The sequence below is a fragment of the Ceratotherium simum genome, chromosome 14, assembly GCF_057802395.1.
Source record: "Ceratotherium simum simum isolate JZ-2026a chromosome 14, ASM5780239v1, whole genome shotgun sequence".
NCBI lineage: Eukaryota > Metazoa > Chordata > Mammalia > Perissodactyla > Rhinocerotidae > Ceratotherium > Ceratotherium simum.
Window position 1 is genome coordinate 3,792,900 of NC_141913.1, and position 21,689 is coordinate 3,814,588.

Below are 21,689 nucleotides of genomic sequence, written 5' to 3' on the forward strand. Positions count from 1 at the left end.
TTTGATACATGCCTGATGGTATCCCACAGATCTCTTGGGCTCTGTTAAATTTTTTTCATTAATTTTTCTTTCTGCTCCTCAGACTGATATATCTCGATTGACTTATCTTTGAGTTCACTGGTTCTTTGTTCTGCCTGCTCATGTCTGTTATTGAGCCCCTATAGTGAATTTTTTTGTGTGTGTGTGAGGAAGATCAGCCCTGAGCTAACATTCATGCTAATCCTCCTCTTTTTACTGAGGAAGACCAGCTCTGAGCTAACATCTATTGCCAATCCTCCTCCTTTTTATTTTTTCCCCCCAAAGCCCCAGTAGATAGTTGTATGTCATAGTTGCACATCCTGCTAGTTGCTGTATGTGGGCCGCGGCCTCAGCATGGCTGGAGAAGCGGTGTGTCGGTGCGCGCCCGGGATCCGAACCTGGGCCGCCAGTAGTGGAGTGCGCGCACTTAACTGCTAAGCCGTGGGGCCGGCCCCATGAATTCTTCATTTCTTTTTTTTTTTTTTAAAGATTTTATTTATTTATTTATTCTCCCCCCAAAGCCCCAGTAGATAGTTGTATGTCATAGCTGCACATCCTTCTAGTTGCTGTATGTGGGATGCGGCCTCAGCGTGGCTGGAGAAGCGGTGCGTCGGTGCGCGCCCGGGATCCGAACCCGGGCCGCCAGCAGCGGAGCGCGCGCACTTAACCGCTAAGCCACGGGGCCAGCCCCTCTTCATTTCAGTTATTATATGGTTCAACTCCAGAATTTCTTTTTTTTATGAGTATTTTTTGACAACTTTATTATGTGATAAATTTTTGTTTTCTTTCTTTTTTTTTTTTTGCTGAGGAAGATTCATACTGAGCTAACATCTGCGCCAGTCTTCCTCTATTTTGTATGTGGGTCGCGGCTACAGCACGGCCACCGACAAGTGGTGTAGGTCTGCGCCTGGGAACTGAACCTGGGCTGCTGAAGTGGAGTGCACGTAACTTAACCGCTAGGCCATGGAGCCAGCCCCCAGAATTTCTATTTGACTTTTAAAAATCAATTCTATTAATATTTTTTTATTTGGTGGGATAAAGGTCTCATGCTTTCCTTTAGTTCTTTGGACATGATTTCGTTTAGCTTTTGAATATACTTAAAATAGCTGATTTAAAGCCTTTGTCTAGTAAGTCCAATGTCTGGGATTCCTTAGGGAGAGTTTCTAGTGACTGTTTTTTTTCCTGTGTATGGGCCATTCCTTCTTGTTTCTTTGCATGCATGTAATTTTTTTGTCGAAATTGGACATTTTGAATATTATCATATAGCAACTCTGGAAATCAGGTTCTCCTCTGTCTCCAGGGTGTTGTTGCTGTTTGTTGTGTGTGCTGTTGCTGCTTGTTTTAGCTTTTGTTGTTAATTTCTTTAGTGACTTTTCTCAGCTAATTTCGTAAAGTCTCTGTTCTTTGTCCTGTGTGCTCTGTTCTGTTAGCTTAGTGGTCAGCTAACAATTAGACAGAGATTTCCCTAAACAATGTAACCAAAAACACCTCCTGATATTTTCAGAGGGACACTGTGCATCTGTTGGGGTCCTTGACTTAACAGTGGTTTGACTTAAAAATTTTCATCTTACGATGGTGCAAAAGTGATACACATTCAGTAGAAATTGTACTTCGAATTTTCAATTTTGATTTTTTCCCAGGCTAGCGATATGCAATTCCATACTCTCTCACGATGCTGGGCAGCAGCAGCAGCAAGCCACAGCTCCCAGTCACACACATGATCACTGTGGTAAACAACCGACACACAACCATTCTGTACCCAGACAGCCATTCTGTTTTTCCCTGTCAGTACAGTATTCAATAAGTTACACAAGATGTTCAACACTTTATTATAGAATAGGCTTTGTGTTAGATGATTTTGCCCAACTGTACACTAAGGTAAGTGTTCTAAGCACATTTATTTATTTTTTTTTAATTTTATTTATTTATTTTTTACCCCTAAGCCCCAGTAGATAGTTGTATGTCATAGTTGCACATCCCTCCAGTTGCTGTATGTGGGACGCGGCCTCAGCATGGCCGGAGAAGCGGTGCGTGGGTGGGTGCCTGGGATCCGAACCCAGGCCGCCAGCAGCAGAGCGCGCACACCCAACTGCTAAGCCATGGGGCCGGCCCAACTAAGCACATTTAAAGTAGGCTAGGCTAAGCTATGATTTTGGTAGGTTAGGTGCATTAAATGCATTTCAACTTACAATATTTTCAACTATGATAGGTTTATCAGGACATAATTCCATCTTAAGTTGAGGAAGATCTGTACCTTCAGCACTCAGCCATTTTACTACACTGCCTTAGCCTTCATTTCCTATTTGTGCAGTGTCTCGAGGTCACCAGAGGTGAAAGTGTAGGGCTTTCCCATCGGGTCTTTCCTGAGCCTGTGCACAGCCTTGGGCATACACACTGTGTCCTAGATTCTCAGGAATATGTTGAAGCTGTTCCAAGTCCCTGTTTCCCCAAAGCATTTCATTGCTCAGCCTTTCCTCTCAAGATTTTTGGTCAGTGTGTTGTTTGCCCCAACTTTGTCCATTGCTTCAGGTGGCAGCAGCTAAAACATCTGGCAGTAAATATTTTTGATAAACACTTCTTGTGCCCCATATTGGCTTCAGCTCTGGGGGAGTTTCGAGTTAGCAGCATTAGGTGTGATAAAACAAACCTTTTTGGTAGGTCTTCCAGGGAGCCACTGGATAGGTCAAAGCAAATAATTTCAATTTGTCTGCAAATGTGGCTTACTCTACTGCACCACTATTGGGAATGTGGGCTGTTATTTTCAAGGCTGCCACTGATATGGGGAGCCCAGGATAGGACTAGAGTAAGTTAAATGCCGCAAAGCTCTCTGTTCTTATCAAGGTTCAGCTGTTTTCTTGAATGAGCACTGCCTGGATTGCAAGCTTTTGGTTAGTTTCCAGCGTTCTGAAAAAGTTGATTCTGACGGGTTTTGCCAGTTTTTTTAGGTGCTTTTTAGAGGGGTGGATTTTTGGAGTTCCTTATTCTACCATTTTTGACAGTGTCACTCCATCTATTTATTACTTCATTTATTTTTAAGCTACTGGTATCACTGTAGTTCAAGTGAATTTATTGCAGACAGCATATAGTTGTGTCAGTATTTTCTTTTTCTCTGTTCTTTGCTTCATTTCTAAAGGATTTTAGATGCTTATAGAGATGCATTATAATAAAGGTTTTTGGGCCATTGTAAACAGTGCTGCAATCCTTACTATGTCTTTGCTTACTTTTGTGTATTTGGGAGATGAAGTTTTAATAATGGAATTGCTAGGTCAGAATATTAATTTTTGGTAGATATTGCTAAATTGCTATTCTAAATGTATTAGTTTACACTTTTACCAGTGATGGATGAGATTGTCTCTTTCTTCACATCCTCCCAACATTGGTTATCAAACTTGGTGATCTTTAGAAGATTGATGTAGTTAAGAGCATCTCTTTAATTTGTTATTCTTTCATTTTTTAAACATCTTTTTAGTGTGCTTCATGTTCATATCCTCTACCATTTTTCTGTTTTTCTTCTTTTATTAATTTTGTAAAATATTTGTCATGTCCAGTGCCAGTAATTTTTCCAAGCTTCTTCTTGGCTGTTTGAATTTATTTATGGTGTTTTAAAATATACATAAATTTTTCTGAGGGTCTTTTCAAATGGAGAATCAGGAAAGAAAAAGCAATAAAACTCCTTTTTCAGACTCTTGTATGAAGGGGAAATATAGGTTAGAAAATCTCAAGTTTTATCCAGATATTTTTATACTCTTTCTTTTGTAGAGGTAATAGCACAATTAAATATTGAATAATAATTATTATCACTACCCACTAAATATCTGCTGCATACCAGGAATACCATTTTGTTTAATCTTGGCAGTACCTTGCCAGATAGATGTCAGTATCCTGTTTTACAGATAGGAAAACCTAGTCTGTGAAAGGTGATGGCACTTAGTCAAATCCCATGACCTGTGTTCCATTCAGAGCTAAGGTTTGAACCCAGATCATCTGTCAGACTCCACAGCTTACAGACTTCCTGTTTACCAGATTCTCTCTCCATCAGTGTATTTCCCAGTTTCTTTATAGAGGGATGGGGGCCTGGGTGAAAAAGAAATAATATGATTGCGTTTTTTATTTTTTGAAAAAGATAATACTTACCCATGGTACATACAGGTAAAAAGTATATCCCCTCTACCCTTTTTCCTCAGCCCTCCAACATACCGCTGAAGGGATAAAAACTTAAAATTTTCTTGTATATCCTTCCAGAGATATTTTATATACATACATGTAAACATGTATACATTGTATTCTAAACAGTCATGATGTAATACATGGAGGAAGGGAATCAGTGTTTGTTGAGCACTTACTGCATGGCACTTGGCCTGTTTCTTTATGTTTGAGTGAAGTCGTTCAAATTGATCACCTTGAAAGGTTGTACAGATATTTAAATATGAAGCTTTTGTGTAAGAGGTTATTGAAAACAAAAATACTAGTAGAACTCATTTGGAACTGCTTTCAGAGCTGATACCATGATGTAATGAAGCATGGCAGTTCAGTATCAATTGAAGGTTAAATTAATTCAAAAGCATTAAAAATTGAGAGCCAGATATTATAATAGGATGAGAACAAAACTGCATACCATTGCTATTGTTTAAAAATGAGATGTATTTGTCAGTTATAAAAACAGTGTTTTTGTGTGACTGGGACTTTCCCCTTAATCTTTTTATAGATACAGATCTTTCACCAACCTGCCACTGATAGGTGCCTTTAGATGAATGTATTTGGATAAGGAACGACTGCCGAGAAAAAAGAGGGAGAGAGTGGAGATTAGGGAACAAAGCTCCCCTCTCCCCTACTGGAAGAAACCTTTTTAAGAAAAATTCATAAATTGAAGCTGCATATTTAAGATAACAATTTTCAGTATTCCTCCTGAATAGGCATAGTGAATTAGGAACTTTGCCTTTCTGCTTGGGAAAATTATGGGAAAAGAAAGTGCAAATATAAAACTGAAGAAAAAGCTTACTTCAGTCCATTTTGTTATCCCACCAGTATGGTAACAAACAGTTGAAAAGCAGCAGATAAAGTTCTAAGTGTTTCAACAAAGTTTAGCATTTTTTTCAAAAAAGAGCATATTATGGCATTAGATTTTGCTTCCTTAAGTTTTCCTCAGGCTACTTTTTTTTTTTTTTTTTAAATAAGACTATTTTTTTGGAGCAGTTTCAGGTTCACAGCAAAATTGAGGGGAAGGTGCAGAGATTTCCGTGTATGTATACCCCCTGCCCCCATGTATGCATAGCTTCCCCCATTATCAACATCCCCCACCAGAGTGGTCCATTTGTTAGAATTAATGAACCATCATTGACACATCATTATCGCCCAAGTCCATATTTATATTATGGTTCACTTTTGGTGTTGTACATTCTGTGGGTTTGGGCAAATATATAATGACATGTATCCATCATTATAATTTCATAGAGAGTATTTTTACTGACCTAAAAATCCTCTGTGCTCTGCCTGTTCATTCATCCCTCTCTCCCTTTTTTCTCCCCCTCAGCCCCTGGCAACCACTGATCTTTTTACTGTCTCCGTAGTTTTGCCTTTTCCAGAATGTCATGTAGTTGGAATCATAACAATATATAGCCTTTCAGACTGGCTTCTTTCACTTACTAATGTGCCTTTAAGTTTCCTTCATGACTTGGTAGCTCATTTCTTTTTAGCACGGAATAATATTCCATTGTCTGGATGTACCACAGTTGATTTATCCATTCACCTACTGAAGGAGATCTTGGTTGCTCCAAGTTTTGGTAATTATGAATAAAGCTACTGTAAACATCACGTGCAAGTTTTTGTGTGGACATAAGTTCTCAATGGACTTGGGTAAATATCAAAACAGTAAGGAGCATGATTGCTGTATTGTAGGAAAGAGTATGTTTAGTTTTGTAAGAAACCACCAAACTGTCTTCCCAAGTGGCTGTATCATTCCTGTTGCTTCACATCCTTGTCAGCCTTTGGTGTTGTCAGTGTTTTGGATTTGGGTCATTCTAATAGGTGTGTAGTGGTATCTCATTTTAATTTCCAATTCCTGACTAACATATGATATGGGGCATCTTTTCATATGCTTATTTGTCTTTGCATATCTTCTTTGGTATGGTGTCTGTTCTGGTCTTTGGCCCGTTTTTTAAATTGGGGTGTTTTTTTTCTTATTGTTGAGTTTTAAGAGTTCTTTGTATATTTTGGATAACAGTCTTTTATCAGGTTTGTCTTTTACAAATACGTTGTCCCGGTCTATGGCTTATGTTCTTATTCTTTTGGTCTTAACTCTTTTAATTTTTAAGTTCACCTTCCCACCTCTTCCTCCTTCCCCTTTCTGGTTCCTTGCAAAGTATTAACTAAAGAAACTAAATTGTATGTCCTATAGATTGTGAGACTTGGTCAGATTAAGGTTTTACCATTTTTATTTTTGCGAGGCTGGTGTGTGTGTCCATCAAGGAGTATAAGGTGTGATTCTTTCTCTCTCTCTTTGTTTTTTTGCAATATTGGCAGCCATTGATGATCATTGCCAGTATCCATTCTTACATTGCTTATTAATTGGTGATATTCTTTCATTCTTTATTTATTAGCTGGAAGATTTTGATAAAGAGAAACTTGGCTGCATCAGCACTTCATATAGGAAATTCAGGATAAATGCTTTTTTTCCCTTTATTTACCAGCTATTCAAAATAATGAGGTGATCCTCCAGCATCCTCCAAAGTGACCAATGAATTTTATTTTTGAGTATCGTTATGAACTCATGGACTTAAATATACTTGATACATTTTAGTTCATTGTAGTTATTAATTTTATTGGTGCTCACATTTTGCTCTTTGGCCAGTAGGAGCTTCTTCTAGTTGCCTTTTGAGTCCTTTTGTCTTGATTCCAAGCATCTTTCATAACTTCTTACTTTTTTTTATGACATGATTTTTCAGCCTCGTCTTGTACATATCCTGCTCTTAGACCTGGTGTCAGCCAAATGGAAATACATAATACTTCCATGTATTATGCTGTTAGGTTCACACAACTTAATACATATTTATGTTTTAACAGTTTAGTAGACATTTGAAATAATAATACACATAAGTTGAAAGAGAAAAAATTTTTAATTTCACTCAATTGAAATGAATGGTTTGTGTGTGCTTGTTGGACACTGCACAACTTTTGCTACCTTGCAGTCAGTTTGGACATCACCACCCTTGTTTCTTGTTCCATGTTGATTTTCACATGGTACTTTTTTTTTTTTTTTTTGTGAGGAAGATCAGCCCTGAGCTAACATGCGTGCTAATCTTCCTCTTTTTGCTGAGGAAGACCGGCTCTAAGCTAACATCTATTGCCAATCCTCCTCCTTTTTTTCCCCCAAAGCCCCAGTAGATAGTTGTATGTCATAGTTGCACATCCTTCTAGTTGCTGTATGTGGGACGCGGCCTCAGCATGGCCGGAGAAGTGGTGCATCGGTGCGCATCCGGGATCCGAACCCTGGGCCGCCAGTAGCGGAGCACATGCTCTTAACCACTAAGCCACAGGGCTGGCGCCACATGGTACTTTTTAAAATTATTATTGCTACCCCAGAAAACCCAGCTTCACAAACGTATGTCATTGAAAGGAGTCTGGGCTAATCTAATGTTGAAACTGAGCTACTTTTAGCTAGTAGTTTATGCAGTGTCTGACAGATGTCAAATATTGCTGTTTCCCTCAAATTTAAGATCCCTGTGCCTCCTCTGTGAGCTTGCCTCCAGTGTTCCCGGTGCCTCAGTGCATTGTTTGGGGACCATGGACTAGATACTTTTATCCAGTTTCTGTTATAACCAGTGGTGTGCTTTTTAAATTGTCATTATTAAATAGAGTTTGTTGGTCCTTCCTCCCCAGTTAAGTTCTGATTTAAGATTTACTTGAGAATAGATTGTGGTTATGAAATGTGGCAGGAAAGAGGCCTGCTCCCTGCCCCCAGGGGTGTTCTTTTTCATGGTTAAGTACCAAATGGTATTTATTATGATATTTTTTTATAAGAAAACTTTTTTTGGTCTTCTGTATTAGAGTGACTGCTAGTGATAGCACCTTTGATTTTGTTTAAAGTCCAAGGTGTGTTTTCCCCCATGATACTTAATATATGGATATACTCTCTGATTTGGCAGCTGTTTGTAGCACTGAGTTGTTTCTTTCCCAGCCTTTCCCCTGTAGGCAGTAGGTGGAATTATTTCTATCTGCTAGGTGCTATGTGTCTTGACTGCTCATTTTCCAGCATCTGACATTCCAATCCTCAGTTGGAGCTTTCACTTTAAATAATGGACATAATCTGTGCTCTTTAGATTTTAGTTTCATCTGGTGGTTGATTTTATATATTGCATCATGTCACGTTATTTCCTCAAATAACTTGTTAATTTTTGTGTTTTCTTGTCATTAGTCATTTAATAGTTGTCAGCATTAAAAAGGCATTCATATTCATAGAATTTCACTTTTTTTCAGCTGATTATACCCATATATCTTGTCTTATCCATATTGTTTTAATCAGTGACGCTGAGAGTGTTGGGAAGCTGACTGGAAAACATTAAATCACTATGTTGTTGAGTGAATTTCTGTGAGTGGCATATGGGACTCTAACTAAAAGCTTATTTGTTTGGATAAGCACCTAGGGGTAGCAGAGAAACTAAAATAGAGATTAAATCTAATGATGTATATAAGAAGGGCACAGAAAAGAAACAATAACCCAAATAAAAAGAGTAAAATCTCTGTTAAAATACAGCCCTAAACAAATGTTAGTAGATTGGAAAGGACTAATTATATAACAACTAAATTGGATGACAGTTGGTCTGTGGGGATGTGCAAGAGAAATTATTTTCAAGCCTATAAATGTGAATATTAGTTTGCATTGACTGGGTATAGGTCGTAAACCTCAAACATGTTATCATGGAGAGGATTCCAGTGTCGATGATATGAAACCCTCTAAACCTTATCTGCTTGGTCTGAAGGATTATTTCTGTCCCATTTCAGTTTGTAAACTTAAAAATTTTTTGTCTTGGATAGTAATATTCATATTTGAAGAGAAATCCCTTTTTCTCTTTGATTTTAAAATAAGATTTGCAATGTTCCTTTTTTGTGACATGATTTTCTTTTTTTTAAGTGTTTTTAAATTTTGTCAGAGTGATTCAAAGGGGAGGTTTAAGAAATCACACAGTGCTTGTGCAGAAAGAGGGACCGTACCAGGCCTGAGACTGCCGTCCTTGGAAAGGCCTGCTTACAAGTTGGCCCTTGGCTGCCGTCTGGGAACTTGACCGGTAAGGTTCCCTACAGTATATAAAACTTTTCTTGAATGATAAGAGTGGTTCACTGTGCCTCAACTGTTTATAAAAGCCATGTGGTTTGTGCGGAATACCTGCTTTCTTCCTGGGAGTTTGGAATTTTGGTACATGCTAGGCAGAGGGTGCCTGTGTGATCAGGCTCCACAAAGACCTTGGGCTCTGAGTCTCAGGAGCTGCCTGCAGACAACGTGCCACACATGTCCTTACTGTTGCTGGAAGAATTCAGCTGGTCCCTGTCACTCCAGTGCACAGGACTCTTGGAAGCTTGCGCCTGATTTCCTCCAGACTTCGGCCCATGTGCCTTTTCCTTTGCTGTTTTTGCTTTGTATCCTTTCACTGTAATAAATCTTAGCCATGAGTACAACTGTATGCTGACTTATGTGAATCCTTCTAGTGAATCACTGATCCTGGGGGGGGTCTTGAGAACCCCAAAACAGTACCGAAAACTTACAGTGGATGGAAAATGCTTTTCCCTGCCTCATTCTTGCACCTCTCTCAGTCTTAGTTTTTTTCTTTTTTCTTTTATAATTTCATTTATTTATTTATTTTTCCCCAAAGCCCCAGGTAGTTGTATGTCGTAGCTGCACATCCTTCTAGTTGCTGTATGTGGGACGCGGCCTCAGCATGGCCGGAGAAGCGGTGCGTTGGTGCGCACCCGGGATCCGAACCCGGGTGGCCAGTAGCGGAGCACGCGCACTTAACCGCTAAGCCACGGGGCCGGCCAATTAGTTTTTTTCTTTTAGCTCTTTATTTCGGTATTTATTTCCTTATTTCTAAATAATATACTTAAACTGCTATTTCTTCATTTACCAGTCTTGGATGTTATCTGTTAACTAGCTGTCATGGTAGATGAGGAGTTCCTGCCTTCAGTCCTTCCCAGAGTTCCTGCCTTCAGTCCTTTTGTGATCATGCCTGTCACAGTGTTTGATTAAATCAGTATTCATTGTTTTCGTTGCCGTGATTAGACAAATATTGCGTAATGCTGAGCAAGGCAGTAGACTACAATTTCATTTTCTTACCTGCCCTTTTCTTTTTCTTACAGTTAATCTGTAAGAATTACAGATTATAAGATAAGAGATAACGTGGTTATCTCTTACGTTTTATTTGCTTTTTTTACTCTGTTCTTATGACAAATTTATTCCAAAAGCACTAGCAGCTCCTGAACACATCTTATTGTTCTTTTCCACACAGTCAGATGTCTGTAAATCCCATTGTCCATGGGAGCTCTTCTTCCCGAGGACTGTGTCACTGGGTGATCACAGGCCTGCTTTTCCTGGGGCTTCCTTTGCTGCTATCCAGGATTGCATCTCAAGTCCGGGATTCTTGAGAACGTGCATGGGAAGTACATTTCTTGCGGCTGAGTCTGAACATGTCTTTATTCTACCTTTACACTTGAATGGTTGGAACTAACTTTCGTTCAGAGTTTTGAAGATATCCCCTTATTATGTTTAAGTTTCTGGTGTTCCTGTTGGCAAATTGGTCCTGACCCTTTGTATGTAAATGTTTACCCCATTCCCTACCCCACAGGGGTCTTTTGGCATCATCTTTCTATCCCCTGTACTCTGAAATGTCATAATGTGCTTTGTTGTGCTTCTCTTCATTTATTGTGCAGGGCACTTAGTGGTCCCTTATGATCTGGACACTCTTGTTCTTTAATTCTGGGAAAATTTCTCTCCATATCATTTGAAGAACCAGAATGTATTGTGTGTGCAAATACTGCTTACAAATGTAACATTCCCAAATATAGGTTAATACTGGTTAGTGTTCAGTATGTAATGTATTAATGAGTCAGTATTTGGATTCTCTTTTAGAGATTTAGGTTAGAGACTTTTAATTTACAGATTATTTTAAAAAACCATAAAAATGAGGAAAAGCTGCTTTTAGTGAAATTTAGCCTGGTATTTATTAATAAACCACTGAATTTGTTTAAATTGTAAACTAGTTAAGCAAGCTCTGTTAGCAATTTTAATAAACATTAAATTTATTCTCGAAAGCTCCTTTCAGGAGACTTTAATTTAGCAATATTTCTTTCTTCTCTACTTATATTGCCTTGTCGTTTTGCATGGGTGAGTGATTCTTACTGTGTGTGCTAATTAATAGTGGTACCTGAGCAGAAAAGACTATTTTAAGAACAATGTATATCCTGGTTCTTTGGAGAAGTGAATTTTTTTTTTTTTTTTTTTTGTGAGGAGATCAGCCCTGTGCTAACATCTGCCAATCCTCCTCTTTTTTTGCCGAGGAAGACTGGCACTGGGCTAACATCCGTGCCCATCTTCCTCCACTTTATATGGGGTGCCACCACAGCACGGCTTGAGAAGCAGTGTGTCGGTATGCACCTGGGATCTGAACCGGCGAACCCCGGGCCGCCGCAGTGGAGCGCGAGCACTTAACCGCCTGCGCCACCAGGGCAGCCCCAAGAAGTGAATGTTTTTAAACCATTGTTTAAAGTGTGAGTCTAGTTTTATGAAACTTTTTTTTTTTGCTTTACCTCGATTGTAACTGTCATAACTGTTCTTTTTTTCTTGAAATATTATTCAATTTGAAAGGTATAACTGTTTTTGGTTTTAAAGTTAAATTCTGGATATGTGGTTTTTTGCTTTACACTTTTAATACTTTTTGTTAGATATTGCAGAAGTAACATTTTTTTACCTTCAGTTCTCTCTGGAGAGAAATTGTTCTTTTACATAGGAACCAGCCACAGGCTTTCATGTGGGAAAGATTGGAAATAGACATTCCTATTGTAGTGATTTTGGATCTGGGAGGTAGTGGGACATTGACTGGAAAGGTGGGAGTGGCAGTATTTGAAAAGGAAGATCGATATTTTTTAATTGCTCAAGATCACAGTCATCTCTGTATAGCATTCATGGCTTTTTTCCCTTGAGAGATTTTATTGAGATATAATTTATATTCAGTGAAATGCACAATTTAATAAGTTTTAACAAATGTATGCATACATGCAGCCCACGTGCCTGTCAAGATATAGAACGTAGCCATCAACCCAGAAAGTTCTCTCCTGCTACTTGGTATTCAATCCCTGCCTCTTCCCCACACCCTCACAACCACAGTTCTAAATTCTTTTGATGTGGAGATGTTTGCCCGTTCTAGAACTTCATATAAATAGAATCATACAGTATGTACTCTATTGTGTCTGGGTATGCTATCTTGAAATTCAACTGTTTTGTTGTGTGTCTGAGTAGTTCCTTTCAAAAAATGTTAATATTCCATTGTACGAATATATTACAGTTTGTTTATCCAATCTTTTGTTGATGGAAATGTAGGTGTTTCTAGTTTTTAGCTGTTATGAATAAAGTTACTCTGATCTTAAGTCTTTTTGTGAATATATGTTTCCATTTCTCTTGGGTAAATACTCAGGAGTGGAATTGCTAGGTCATTCATATGGTAAGGGTGTGTTTAACTAAAAGATACTGCCAAACGCTTTTCCAAAGTGGTTAAACTTTACATTCGCAAGCAATGTATTAAACTTGCTGGTGCCCCACATCCTCACCAACATTAGGAATTGTTCTTTTAAAATTTTAACCCATGTAGATGGTGTCTATTGATAGCTCATTGTGGTTTTAATTTGCATTTCTTTGATGTTTAGTGATATGGAGCTTTTTTTCATGGGCTTATTGATCATTTGTATTATTTTCCTTTGTAAATTGCTCAATTCTTTTGCCCATTTTTGTTTTGGATTGTTTGTCTTTTTATTATTGAGTTGTAGGAATTCTTTATATATTGTGGATATAACAAGTCTTTTGTTAGGTATATATACTGCAAATACGTTCTCCAAGTCCTTGGCTTAACTATTTATTTTCTTGATAGTGTCTTTTGATGAGCAGAAGTTTTTACTTTTGATAAAGTCCAATTTGTCAGTTTTTAATTTTATAGTTAATGTTTTCTGGTCCCATCTGGAAAATTCTTACCTACCCCAAGGTCTCAAAAGTATTTTTTATTTTAGAAGTTTTACATTTTTAGCTTTTAAGCTTTAGGTCTATGATTTATAATGAATTACATTTTGTGGATGATGTGACGGAAGGGGCTGAGCGTTTCTTTTCTTCCACGGTGGCTATCCAGCACCATGTTGAAGACTCTCCTTTCCTCCACGAATTCCTTTAAAACTTTTGTTGAAAATCAAATGGCTATATACATGTGGGTCTCTCTTTGAATTTTCTTTTTTGTTCCACTAATTTGTTTATCTTAAATACCATAGTGTCTTAATTACTTTAGCTTTAATAACTTTGTTCTTTTTCACAATAGTTGTGGCTGTTCTAAGTTCTTTGCATTTCTAAGAATTTTAGGGTCAGCTTGTCAATTTCTTTCAAAAAGCTTGTTTTTGTTTTTCTGTTACCTTATTGATATATAATTTACATGCCATAAAATGCACCTAAAGTGTACAGTTCTTTATGTTTTGACAAATGTATATACCTATGAAACTACCACCACAACTGTAACATAGAACATTTTACCACCTCCAAAATTCTCTCATGCCCCTTTTTATTCACTTTTCCTAGCTGACTAAATCTGGCCCAACAGCATCGCTGAGTGGCTTTCTCTTGTTTTAGTGCTGCGAATGGGGCTGGGGCCATAGATGTTTCTGTGGTGTTTGGCTGAAGTAGACCATTATTGTAAAAGTTTTCTGTCTTGCAGGGCAAAATTCCAATGGCGTTTTTCACAGAAATAGAGCAAGTACTCCTAAAGTTTGTATGGAACCACAAAAGAGCCGGAATAGACGCAGTGCTAGCCGTGCGTTCAGGAGCACAGAAAAGGAGTACGGAAGGCGTATACTGCACGGGGAGGGTCATGAGGGAGGATTCCTGGAGAAAGTGTTGCTGGTACTTGATCCTTTTTTTTTTTTTTTTTTTTCTGTGAGGCGATCAGCCCTGTGCTAACATCTGCCAATCCTCCTCTTTTTGCTGAGCAAGACTGGCCCTGGGCTAACATCCGTTCCCATCTTCCTCCACTTTATATGGGCCGCCGCCACAGCATGGCTTGCCAAGCAGTGCGTTGGTGCGGCCCGGGATCCGAACCGGCGAACCCCGGACCGCTGCAGCAGAGTGGCGTACTTAACTGCTTGCGCCACGGGGCCGGCCCCAATCCTTTTTTTTTTTTAATAGTTTTATTTGGGTATAATTTACATGCTATAAGATTCACCCACTTGAAGTGTATAATTCAATGATTTTTTAGTAAATTTACAGGTTTGTGTAACCATCACCGGAATCCAAATCTAGACTGTTTCCATCACTCCAAAAAGATTCCTTGTGCCCATTTGCAGGCTTAATGTTAAAGATGAGTATAAATTGGCCTTGCAAAAATACTGAGAGGAGGACTGGTTTCCAGGGAGTGAAGACAGCATGTGCAAAGGCAGGGAAACATAAAATAAAATGTATCCGAGTGGATGGGACGCCCGTAAGCAGTTTTATTTCTGTTGGGTAAAGCTGTGCTCCCGCCTCCAAGCTGTGTTTTGGTTTCCTGGGTCTTTGGAGCTCAGTTTTCTCACCTCTAATGTGCGACTGTTTTGCCAGTTGGACTCTAGCTCCCTCTAAACTCTCAAATCCTGTGATTGTCAAAATGTAGGATACCTTCAATTAAAGGGAAAACAGAATGTACGTTTTAAAAATAATAGCCAAAAGTCAGGGCCCATCAAGAAAAACAGAAGAATTATAGTGATGCTTATAGATCCTTTAATGAAACTTTCTTCTGGTTTTTAAGATTTTTCCTGATTATATGAGCAATAATGCATACCAGGTAGAAAATTTATGAAATGCAGAAAAGTAACAAGAAGAAAAATTGGGTCATTTTACAATCTTAACAATTCAGAGATAATCATTATTAATGTTCTCTTGTTCTTACAGTTTTTTTGCATATATGTTTATATATTTAAAAATTGATATTGTGCTGTAAATAAAATTGCTTTTCCCCACATTACTAAATATTGTCAAAAACATGATTTTTTAATGCTGCATGATTTTTATGAGATTAAAAAACATGGACTGTTTCTTTTTTAAAATGATAATAGTAATTAAATGGTCATGGTAGGGTTCAAACTATATAGAAGGGATAAAATAAAAAAATCTTTTTCTCCCTCCTCTTTTACCACTTCCAAGAGTTAACAATAGTTAACTGTTTCTTATATATTTTCAGAAATTGTGTTTGTGACTTTATATTCCATTATTTGGGTAAATCATAATTTAACTGATCTTCTGTTGATAGCCATTTAGATTACTTTGTTTTTGCTTTTACCGTGCTGAAATGAATATTTTCATTTGCACATCTTTGAATTCTTGTAAAAGTATATCTGAAGGATAAGATCCTAAAAGAGGAATTCCTGGATCAAAGAAACTACATCTTAAATTTTGATAGATATTTCCAAATTGCTTTTCAAAAAAGATTGTGCTAATTTGTACTTCTACCATGATTAGGTGTCAGCATGAGTCCCTGTTTGCTCACATCCTTACCAACACTGGGTATTATACACCTTCTTTGTTCTTTGCTAGTGTGATGTTAGAAAAATGATAACTTATTGTTTTAATTTATGGTTTAAAATTACAGTTGTACTTGAACATTATTTTCGTATGGATATTACTCATTTTTTTGTGAACTGCTGCTTGTCCTTTGTGTAGGTCTCTTGCTTTGTTTATATTTTCATTGACTTGTAAGAACTCTTTGCTTTTGATGAGAGGGGGAGGCAGATTTGCAAATGCACTCATGTGAAAGACAGGGCATTTTTTTTTTTTGACCCACTTCACCCATTTCTTCCATCCCCCCTCCCTTTGCCTCTGGCAACTACTATTCTGTTCTCTGTATCTATGAGCTTATGTTTTTTATATTCCATATATAAGAGAGATCATATGTTATTTGTCTTTCTCTGTCTGACTTATTTCACTTAGCATAATGCCCTTGAGGTCCATCCTTGTTGTCGCAAATGCTAAGATTTCATTCTTTTTTATGGCTGAATAATATTCCATTGTATATATATGCCACAATTTCTTTCTCCATTCATCCGTCAATGGACACTTAGGTTGTTTCCAAATCTTAGCTATTGTAAATAATGCTGCATTGAACATGGGGATGCGTATATCTTTTCCAGTGAGTGTTTTTGGTTTTTTTGGATAAATACAGAGAAGTGGAATTGCTGGATCATCTAGTAGTTCTATTTTTAATTTTTTGAGGAAGCTCCGTACTGTTTTCCCTAGTGGCTGCATCACTTTATATTCCCAGCAGTGTACAAGGGTTTGCTTTTCCCACATCCTCTTCAACACTTGTTATTTCTTGTCTTTTTGATAATAGCCATTCTAACAGGTGTGAGGTGATATCCCATTATGGTTTTGATTTGCATCTCCCTGATGATTAATGATATTGAATATCCTTTCATATACCTGTTGGCCATCTGTATGTCTTCTTTGGAAAAATATCTGTTCAGATCTTCTGCCCATTTTTTAATCAGATTTTTTTTTTTTTGCTATTGAGTTTTATGAGTTCTTTATATATTTTGGATATGATCCCCTTATCACATATATGATTTGCAAATATTAGTTCCCATTCAGTAGGTTGCTTTTTCATTTTGTTGATGATTTCCTTTGCTGTGTAGAAGCTTTTTAGTTTGATGTAGTCAAACTACTTTTGCTTTTGTTGCTTTTGCTTTTGGAGTCAGATTCAGAAAATCATCACCAAGGCCTATGTCAAAGAGCTTATCGCCTATCTTTTCTTCTGGGAGTTTTATGGTTTCAGGTCTTACGTTCAAGTCTTTAATCCATTTTGAGTAAATTTTTGGGTATGATGTAAGAAAGTGGTTGAGTTTCATTCTTTTGCTTGTGGCAGTCCAGTCTTCTAGCACTATTTACTGAAGAGACTGTCCTTGCTCTATTGTATCTTCTTGGCTCCTTTGTCGTAAATTAATTGACCATGTATGTGTGAGTTTATTTCTGGGCTCTCTATTCTGTTCCATTGATCTATGAGTCCGTTTTTATGCCAGTACCATACTGTTTTCATGACTATGGCTTTGTAATAGAGTTTGAAATCAGGAAACTGATCCCTCCAGCTTTGTTCTTTTTTCTGAAGATTGCTTTGGCTGCTTGGGTTCTTTTGTGGTTCCATACAAATTTTGGGAGTATTTGTTCTATTTCTGTGAAAAATGCCATTGGAATTTTGAAGGGATTGCATTGAATCTATAAATTGCTTTGGGTAGTATGGACATTTTAACAATACTGATTCTTCCAGTCCATGAGCACAGAATATTTTTCCATTTATTTGTGTCGTCTTCAGTTTCTTTCAATAATGTATATAGTTTTCAGTATACAGGTCTTTCACCTCCTTAGTTAAATTTATTCCTAGGTGTTTTATTCTTTTTGATGCAATTATAAATGGGATTGTTTTCTTAATTTCTCTTTCTGATAGTTTGTTATTAGTGTATAGAATGCAATTGATTTTGTGTCCTGCAACTTTACTGAATTTATTAGTCTAACAGTTTTTTGATGGAGTCTTAATGGTTTTCTCTATATAATAACATGTCATCTGCAAATAGTGACAGTTTTACTTCTTCCTTGCAGTAGGAAGGGCTGCTTTGCATTCCTTTGCATCCCTTTGCTGCATCCCACAAATTTGGTATATTTCCATTTTTGTTTGTCTCAAGGTATGTTTTGATTTCTTCTTTGCCTTATTAGTTGTTCAGTAGCATGTTGTTTAATCTTCATGTATCTGTGAATTTTCCAGTTTTCTTTTTGTAATTAATTTCTAATTTCATCCCATTGTGGTCGGAAAAGATACTTGATGTGATTTCAGTCCTTTTAAAATGTCTTTGCTTTTTAAAGAAGTTAGCTATCACAATTTACCATTTTTTTTTTTTTTCACATTTGCTTATCTTTTGACTTTGTTTATGGCCGGATTCATCAATCTTGTCACTTAGGGCTTGTGGATTTTTAAACTTGCAAAATAGGGCTGGCCCTGTGGCTTGGCGGTTAAGTGCTCGCGCTCCGCTGCTGGTGGCCCGGGTTCGGATCCCGGGTGTGCACTGACGCACCGCTTCTCCAGCCATGCTGAGGCCGAGTCCCACATACAGCAACTAGAAGGATGTGCAACTACGACATACAACTATCTACTGGGGCTTTGGGGAAAAAGAAATAAATAAATAAAATAAAAAAATAAATGAATAAAAAAAAAATAAATAAACTTGCAAAATAACCTTAAAAGTGAATGCAAAGAGAAACAAGCGATTCTAATAGTTTTTCAAATGAATATCATAAAGGCGTTAAAGGGGAATAAGAACTAGTCCAAGTAACTTTTGAACACAGTACTTAGGCTACATACACCCTCATTTCCCCATAAAGAAGAAAAAAGTGTGAACAGATTTTGAGCTCTTCTTATGTTTGTTTTTTGTGGTGACCATTCTAGTGAAGCTATTGTGCTTGTATTTTGGATTGAGTAAATGAGGGTTCCTTTGTTTCTATGAACATAATTGCAGTACAAAGTAAAATAGTTATCAACACATGAACTGTCTAATATCCAATATAGAACTACAGTTAATGATCTATAATTGAATCATTAAATATATCACGTTGACTGTATTGTAAATTTTAATTATGATACCAAACTATTCGTGTGTAGTTATATAGATAGTCTTTGTAATTTATTATTCATAGTTGTTTGGTCATAACTTAAAGAAAAATTCAGTTGACCCTTCATATCTGTGGGTTCTGCATTTGCGGAGTCAACCAGCTACAGATCGAAAGGCCCATGATGGTTGCATCTGTACTGAACATGTGCAGACTTTTTGCTTGTCATTATTCCCTAAACAATTATTCCCTAAACAATACAGTAGTATAACAACTATTTACATGGCATTTACGTTGTATTAGGTATTATAAATAATCTAGAGATGATTTAAAGTAAATGGGAGGATGTGTGTAGGTTATATGCAAATACTATGCCATTTTATATAAGGACTTGAGCATCCTCGGATTTTGGTATCCGCAGGGGGTCCTGGAACCTGTGGATACCGAGGGACGACTGTAGTACGTTTTTATGTTGGTTAGCAATCAAAGTGAAGCCCGTTAAAATGGTGGGTTCTTTTTAAAGGAACTCTGTATTCTACTTTGAGAACTCTGATTTTCATTTGGTTTATTTTTCTAGTACTTGAAGATCTCAGTGCTTTCACCTCTTTGAGAGCTGAAATGTATGTGCATAGAATGTAACTTGAGATGATAAAATGAAAGAGTATTTTTAGAGAGGGATTGTGAAGGAAAATATTTTTGATTTGTAAATGCAAGATTAATTGCCATGGGATGTGTGTGTGTATGGTGCTTTTGTGTTTTGGTTGATGTTAGATGACTGTGATGATCTTTTTTCCCTCTGTGCAGGTGGAATGGATAGGTAACAGAGAAGCCCTCTTCACTGTCTCATCAGGGAGGCAGAATGACTGAGTGCTTCCTGCCCCCCACCAGCAGCCCCGGTGAACACCGCAGGGTGGAGCATGGCGGTGGTCTCACCCGAACTCCCAGCTCTGAGGAGATCAGCCCTACTAAGTTTCCTGGATTGTACCGCACTGGCGAGCCCTCGCCTCCTCACGATAGCCTCCATGAGCCTCCTGATATAGTCTCTGATGATGAGAAAGATTATGGGAAGAAAAAAGGAAAATTTAAGAAAAAGGAAAAAAGGAGTAAGTGCTATTTTTCTCTATACTTTAGATATATTTTAGATAAACTTTAATCACATGACCTGCTATCTTCTGGAAATATGTCCAAAGACTCCTGTTTGACATTTTCTTTTATTTTTCAGGGTCTCAATTTTTCTATACTACGGTTGTATTTTAGGGTCTTAATCTCACAAATAAAAATACCAACTTTCCAGAAATGGTAATGTTTTCTAGTGGAAGTTTCTTAAATTGGTCATTTTATATAATGTATAAAAAGTAGATATTAGAATTTTGCCCTTATGGAATCTTACTTTCTTGGCTAGAGTGTGTAGGCCAATTGGGGTACACTTTATTGGAACTGTGAAAAAAGTAATTATTCATTTGTCTTAATCAAGTGCTGTGATGCATTCCATTTATAGTCAGTAGGGAGGATGAATTGTTTAAGCATAGTATGTTAAAAGCAAGTCAAGTGAGTTATTTTAAGTATTGCTTTATTTTGAGTTTCACAGTATTTTTAAGTTAATTTGTTTTTGAAGCATAACATTCAAATAGCACAAATTGTGTAGAGCTTAATGAGTTATCACAAAATGGATATGCCTGTGTAATTACTGCAAGGATCTGGACATAGAGCCTTATCAGTACGCTAAAAGTTCCCTTTCATTACCCCTTCAAAGGGCATCCCCCACCCCTCCCAAAGGTAAGCTTCTGTCAGCACAGCTTTATAGTGCCTGATTTTGCGTTTGTGTGAATGGAAGCATAGTTTCTTTTGCCCAATGTTGTATTGTCATATGTATGCCCAGGAGTAGAATTGCTCACTTATAGGCCATGCTTATTTCAGCATTAGTAGATCCTACAAAACAATTTTCCAGAGTGGTTGTACCAGTTGACACTCGCAGCGGCAGTGTCTGAGAATTCCAGTTGCTTTACATCATGTAATTATGCCCTTAAGATTTCTGCTGTTCTGGTTGGTGTGGGGTTTGTGGTATTTAATTAGAGGGTAATTTATGAAATTTGTCTTTGTTATGAAATAGCTTGTTAGGTAGCTAGCTAAAGAAAAGGAGAATTATAAATATTAAAAAACAGCAAAACCAAACTAGGGTAACTCTGATGTGATACAAAGCAGTTGTCAATGTGTGAAAACCAGAGCTTCTGATGCAGGGGAGTGGGCTGATGGATTTGGCCATCATCCAGAGATAAGGCTATTTGCTGATTCTGTCCTCCACTCAAATGAGGCTTCAGTGCCTGCTTTGTCTCCAGAGAGAACTTCACAGCCAGTGAGAGGGGAGGAAAGAGTGAGAGGGGAACGACTGGAGTGGCTAATCAGCTGTGCAGTTGTGTCATGCTTTGAGACTGCCTCAAATTAGAGGGCCAAATATGAAAAAATCTAAGCTGAGTAAAGTAAGTTACAGGATATTATTCAGATGACGAAAGAATGCTCTATTTTATAGAAGGATTCTTTCCATTAGCCCTCTGTGTAGAACCTTTCTTGTGCATTTGTAATATTTGGTTTGCCAGAGTTCCACTTACACACATATACAGTCATGCACCACCTGATGGTTTCAGTCAACAATGGACCGCATATACAACAGTGGTCCCGTAAGATTAGTACCATACAGCCTAGGTGTGTAGCAGGCTATGCCATCTAGTTTTGTGTAAGTACACTCTGTGATGTTCGCACAACGACGAAATCGCCTTCAGAATGTGTCCCCGTTGTTAAGTGACACGTCTGTATAAAATAA

The 21,689-nt window shown here is 37.6% G+C and overlaps 1 protein-coding gene across 4 annotated transcripts in view; it reads left to right on the forward strand.

Annotated features, from left to right (window-relative positions):
• Positions 1 to 21,689, forward strand: part of RALBP1 (ralA binding protein 1) — a 55,936-nt gene that overhangs the window by 11,976 nt on the left and 22,271 nt on the right. For 3 of the 4 annotated variants that reach the window (XM_087438916.1, XM_087438915.1, XM_087438914.1), the window contains exons 2-3: positions 9,146 to 9,299; positions 19,676 to 19,974. In XM_087438916.1, coding sequence (XP_087295042.1) covers positions 19,731 to 19,974 — 244 coding nt within the window. In that variant the 5' untranslated portion in view covers positions 9,146 to 9,299; positions 19,676 to 19,730. The remainder of the gene's footprint in view (positions 1 to 9,145; positions 9,300 to 19,675; positions 19,975 to 21,689) is intronic. The other variant, XM_004421080.3, reaches the window with a different exon arrangement.